General features: G+C 37.0%; 1 protein-coding gene across 1 annotated transcript in view; it reads left to right on the top strand.

Moving 5' to 3' along the window:
- Nucleotides 1-5674, top strand: part of LOC106111486 (nesprin-1) — a 79365-nt gene extending 73691 nt beyond the window's left edge. Inside the window, exons 22-26 of the mRNA XM_013293604.1 lie at nucleotides 4-27; nucleotides 1712-1810; nucleotides 2124-2361; nucleotides 2769-3103; nucleotides 3194-5674. Of these exons, the coding sequence (XP_013149058.1) occupies nucleotides 4-27; nucleotides 1712-1810; nucleotides 2124-2361; nucleotides 2769-3103; nucleotides 3194-5674 (3177 nt within the window). The remainder of the gene's footprint in view (nucleotides 1-3; nucleotides 28-1711; nucleotides 1811-2123; nucleotides 2362-2768; nucleotides 3104-3193) is intronic.
- Nucleotides 5675-6339: the final 665 nt, after the last annotated feature.

Raw genomic sequence — 6339 nt, 5'->3', positions numbered from 1 at the left:
GCACGTCTCGAGGACCTCATAGACCAGGTACTGGCCGCGGCTGCCAACATACTCGCCACTGACCTGCTGGATGAGACTGATGTTTGACGCTTGACTAAATTGTTTGACTAGTAATTTAGTAAAGTACTCTCGTCTTTATTAGATAATCAACTCGTTTAAATTATTACCTTGGTGCAAATTAGGCATTAGGGACTAGGGTAATAATACCGTTTTTTTAATGAGTTTCTATAATGAGTTTTCTTGCCTTGTCACTTCTTTATTCATATTCTGATTTATCTTTTCGATGTGGATTTTTTATTATTTACCTATAATGGCTTTTCCTACTGTTTGTGAAATCGATCTGTGGAGTTTTATTAGGCAATGTTTGTTAATATTATATGAGGTAGGGTTCTAGGGTGCATTATTGGGGGTAGTAGGTAAGATTACCCCAAAAGCATGGAGTGTTACGTGATTGTTTTTGATGTTTTGTGTTTATGTATTAGATCTCCAAAGAATAAATATCAGAAGTTTAAAATACCTTAAGCCAGCAAATGCACAGTTATTTAATATCTTGCTGTTTATAAAGCTTTGAGTTTGCCAGGTCCGAAAAAGAACAGAACCAACGAGTTAGCATAAAATGTGAAGTAAGAAATTGTTATATATTAAAAAAAAATCACTCGATGTGGTAGTTAGACTATGCCGTAGTTAGTAATAAAAAAGGACAGGCGTAGACGTTGGCAATGTGTTTTTTTGCACCTGGTATCATTCGATGTTAACGGATTTCATAACTTGTTGTGAACACGTGTCTGCTTTGAATTTAAAAACAATGCTGAAAAGAGCCAATTATATTTTTAATGTTAGTTTGTTAATTTTAACTGCTCCCAACGAATTTGACCACTCTATTCGTGGTAACCTAGACATGCCCTTTACTGTAATTTTTGTTTTACAACCACAGTAAGGGTCTCTCTTAGTTATTTGTTAACGATCTTTAGTGCCTGTCCTACCAAATTATAAATTATCTGATAACAATCCGTGTAAAATATGTCATGGAAATATCGGATTTTGTTCCCTTGACAGTGACGTCATTTTTAAGCTTTAAGCCTCTATCAACCAGTTGTGAGACAGGCCCTTAGTATGGTAGTAAATATTTGAATTTGAATTACAATATAAATTGGCTCAGTTCTATGTTTGTTCAAGCTGTGACTGATAATGCATAAGGCGAGTCTACACTTTTGCCTTTGTTTGTACACGTGCACTCGTGTGAACCGCACATTATTTTCACTTTCAATACACTGTGATTCCATTATGTGGGCCAGAAAGTTATTTTTATATGAAATATAAATATTTAAATCAGAATTGACCGGCTTTTGCCAAGTTGACTAATTATGTACCTTTCTATTACTCAAAGACATGTTACAATTATTACTTACGATTATTATTAGTTACTTGAACTTCGAAAAATTTTTAAATATGTAGTTGATTTTAAATTAATATCAAAAAGTAATAAACTGAATCAAAATGTCTTTCAAATTATTCTTTTATCAAAATAATAGTCTAATTATATTTACCAATAATAAATAGACCAATAGTCTTCAAAAATAAATTTACTCCTAACATAAGGCGAGATCCCTTAATGACATAGATATTTCTTTGTGTCCCACATGAGTCGTGTACACATAAATAACGTAGCAATACTAACCTGCACGGTGTTGAGCATGGTGTTTGTTCATAGCAATATGTGAGCGAGCTGGCTGCGCCGAGGGTCGATGTGTTACTTAAGAGCCTCGAATCACCAGAATTCAGCGAGAAAATGAACTCGTTGCAAATGAAGGTAAGGCTTTAGCATACCCATGAATTGGCAAGTGCGGTACAGTAACTGGGGTGACCAAACTTTATAGTGGTTCGAGAAGTCCTAAAAGAATACAGGGCTGGGAAAAAACCTTGCTGACTATGGGCTCAACTAGCACTGAAATAAGCCATATATCACAGTTGTAAAAAACATTGTTTTATGTAAAACGAAGCACTCGGCAATGCTTAAAACACTTGATAATAACACACTGTAAATAAGCTGTAAACACAATACTAATCTACAAAGCTATAATACACTTAGATAATCTTGATACTCAAAATACTCTTTCATTTAGGTACAAAGTCATCTGGAAACCCTGGGTGATGCGGTCCACGGTATGGAGGAGGCTATGAAGCAAGTCCTTGAGATACAGGATTGGATAAACACTCACAAGGCTCTCGCCCACGATTGGTTGTCTAACCCATCCAAACTGCGACCTGAAGCGGCTAAAAATGACATGGCCGCAATGAGCGACGCCTTGGCCTCACTTGCTGAGAAGAGGAACAGATTGCTCACTGAAATACCAACAGAAGGTATGTTTTATGTTCTTTTTCTAAACAGTTTTAGACCTGAGGAATGGTGGAGATAATTTTTCTTCGTGTACTTTTATGAGACACATTAAATGCTGATTCCTAATTTTGGTTGAACCAATCTTTTGCTATTTAAAATTGATGCTAATTATTACTTCCTGAGTCATGTATCAATAACTTAGTTGCCAGGCATATTCGTATAATAACGAAAATCATATGTAAATAATTTATACATTGCTAAGGTAATATTTTATCTGGCATATCGCCAGTGAGATGTTTCAGTCACGAACTTTGTATTAAATCTGTCCAGATATATCGGTGCGCAATGCTCATAAGACCGAGAATTTATACTTTTAGAGTATTTATAAATTTAGGTCACTTGAATGTTTAAAGTATATAATTTTATTTAGGTTTAGAAGATGAAATCAACCTTGAAGAAGAACTGGATAACCTCGAGAAGACAATTCTCCAAGCAATTGAGAGGGAAAAGTCCAACCAAGGCATTATCGATGACTTCCGTCATAAATGCCAGGAGATCCACGATTGGTTCGACGCTGTATTGAAGAAGATGTGTCTCGCTGATAAAGGATCTGGTCTCCCATGTCCTCAGAAGCTCAGCGCTTTGAAGGAACTGTCCAATGAATTTGGACAAGCTGGCAAAGATAAAGTCGATAACATCAAGAGCGTAGGCACACAAGTTATCAACATTGTGAGTAACTTGGAGTCACAGCAAGTGGAAGAACAAGTAAGTATAAAATAACATGTAAAAATTGAACATTACATAATACTTATTATGTTTTTAGTATTTTTAAACTCACTCATACGCTTGTTTCAGATGAAGTCAGTAGAGAGAAGATATAATGATATCGCTAAACGAATCCAACGCAAACTCCAGATGCTCGAAATCACCTACAAAGCAATTGACGGTACCAAGAGCGAGGTCAACGCTCAAAACGAATGGCTTCAAAAGGAAATCGACAGTATTCTTCATCCTGAGCCGCTTGGCTATGAAAGTAAATCAGTAAAAGAAAGACAAAAGAAGATTGCCAACCTTTTGAAAGAAACAGATGGCAAGAAAACAGTTATTGACTCTTTAGAGAAGAAGGTCAGCAACATCCAATCCGAACTTGAACCATCAGAACAAATGCAATTGGAATCAGAGTTATCCGAATTGGCATCAAAGCAGAAACAACTTGCCTCACTTATTAAACAGGAAATAGAAAGATTGAGCGGATGTGCTGAAATCAGAAAGAAATTGGAGAATGATATTGAAAAGGCAAAGAATTGGCTTAAATCTAAATTGGCCGATATCAAAAAGCTCGGTGGTCCAGTGCCACTAGAAGTTGGAAAGGTAGAGAAAGAAATTGCCGTTCACAAGAAACATCAAAAAGAGCTGTCAGATTTCCACAACGACACACTTTCTGAGGTCATTCGCCAAGGAAATACTGTGTCCAAAGACTGTTCACCTGAAGATCGTACTAAACTGCAAGCTATCTTAGAAGGACTAAATAAACAATACACATCAGCTAAAGTAGATATTGATAAGAAACTTGCAGCATTAAATAAACTTTTGCAAGGCAGAAATGAATTCGAAAGTGATGTAGCCAAATGCCAAAGCTGGCTGAATGAGGCTGAAGTTGCCGCCACGCCTGAACTCCGTACTACCAGTCTGCAACTCTTGGAAGAACAGCTTGCTAAGTTTGAGAAGCTCAGCAAAGAAGCTGAAGATGTGGAGAAGAATATTACAAAAATCAAAGACAAATCTAAGGACATCATGGAAACATTATCTGATTCAAATAAATTACAACTTAAAGAACAAGTAAACGTTCTCTCTGATAAATTCGCTAGAATCAACGCTATTATCAACGACAAAAAGAATATTTTAATTAAGCACATCAAGGAATATAAAGATGCCGCAGCCAAGATTGCTGCAGCTCTAGAATTCTTGAATGAAATTCAAAACAAACTAAAGGCTCTTAACAAACCCATTGGTAGCAAAGTTGAAGATGTCCAACCCGTTATCCAGGCTTATGAATCTATTCTCGCCGACTTGAAAAAGAACAAGGCAATGCTCAATGAATTACAAGGAGGAAACCTTCACGACCTCCAAGATATACTAACGCAACAGGATGACCTGGTTACTACTATCGAAGATCAAATTTCTAGACTTAAACAACTTCTGTTACTTCGTGAACAGTTCTTTGCTCTAGTGAAAGAAATTGAAGAGTTCATCACTAAGTATACCGATGTGACCGCTGAAATCGAAAGGTCTAATGATACTCTGGAAGACAAAATCAAACGCTATGACGATATTATAGTAAAGATCCAAGGTTGCGAAGCTCTGCTAGCTACTGCTACAGACAAAGGTCAGCAAATTGCAGCAGAAGGAACTGTTATTGATAGAAACAACATCACTGAACTTTTGCAGTCGTTGAAGCAGCAACTCCTGACATTACGAAGACTTGTAGAATCAAAGAGGCAGGAACACGAAAGAGCAGCAGCCGAGCATAAGAAACTCGCAGCAGATCTTTCTGAAATCTTACAATGGCTGCACGACAACGAAGCTGCGGTACATTCCCGTCCACTTTTGAACAGAGATGTCGCTAGTGTTGATAAGAAGCTAGTCGAGCACGCTGCATTAGCAAAGAACGTACAAACTTATTTGGACAAATTTACAAAGATCTCCGACATTATAAAGAACGACGACGGTGTGCCGGGATCTCTCCTAGAAATGGTATCAGAGGGCAACTCATTGAAGACATCTCTTCCTGAGGAATTAGCAAACAGGGAGAAACATTTGAAAGACAACAAAAAATACAGACAGCAATACATACAAATGGTCGAGAAATTAAACATCTGGGTGAACGAAGCCGGAATAAGATTAGACATGGGCAAAAACGGTACTGACTTTGAGAACATCGAGTCTGACCTAGAAGAACATAAATCATTCTTCAACACGTCAGAACCTGAAATGAAAGACCTGGTTGGTAAGAAGATGCAAGACATCGTTGACAAGATCTGGCCATCACTAACAGCATCCGAGCAGGAGGAACTATCAAAAGACCATCAGAAGCATAACCAACTGCTAAAGAACACGTTGAACTCTGCTAAATCGCGACAGGCACAGCTGGAACAGGATCTGGAGATTTGGAAGGACTTCTGCCAGCTGGTGGAGAAGATTAAGTCTATCCTGGATAAGAACGACATAGAAGAGGAGCAGATCACCACTGTGGATGCTCTGCGGTTATACCTGGAGAAGCTAAACCACGCCAAGAACGACTTAGAGGTAAGTCTTTTGAGTTACTTTTATAGTTAATCAACTGTTATAGCGTCTACGTTCCGATTTTCTCCAGCGACTCTCCAGTAACTTGCAGTTTATTTTGAATTTCAATTACTTGATTATAATTTTAAACGGCTTCACATTGAATTCCTATCTATACTAATATTATAAAGAGGAAAGATTTGTATTTCTGTATTATTTAATTCACGTAATAATAAATATGCCTATATTTCCAGTCTATATTTGCATCCTTATTGGTTTTTTATCGTATTTTTAAAGTGAATTAGAAAATATGCTCTTCTAGTTGTTTTATTTGCACCAAATTTTAGGGAACTGTTACACGGAATCCGTCTTGTTTAATCTTATCCATTAGTTTGCTTATCTTCAGCAATATATGTAAAAGCATGTATTAATATCTCGGATGACAAATTGTTATCTAGGAATTTTAATATTTTTTTTAATCGTAAGTGTTATCGAATCCCTCAGTAATAGTGCAAATTAATCAGTTTCTGTGAATTGTTTTGCTTGCAAAAAAAAGCTTAAGTTCTCTTTATTTTGTTTCCTATAAAGATGTCTGAATATCACACAAGTGTAATTTGCAATCACACAGTTGTGTATAACGTCCACGCGTGGGCGAGGGAATGGCGCCTGCCCATCGCCGTTGCCCAGCAACCGACCATTTTGTTCATTTTGCCCGCTTT

This window comes from Papilio polytes, unplaced genomic scaffold, assembly GCF_000836215.1.
Source record: "Papilio polytes unplaced genomic scaffold, Ppol_1.0 DF824158.1, whole genome shotgun sequence".
Classification (NCBI taxonomy): Eukaryota; Metazoa; Arthropoda; class Insecta; order Lepidoptera; family Papilionidae; genus Papilio; species Papilio polytes.
The sequence above is the reverse complement of the archived record's forward strand: the minus strand, read 5'-3'. Positions and strand labels throughout refer to the sequence as shown.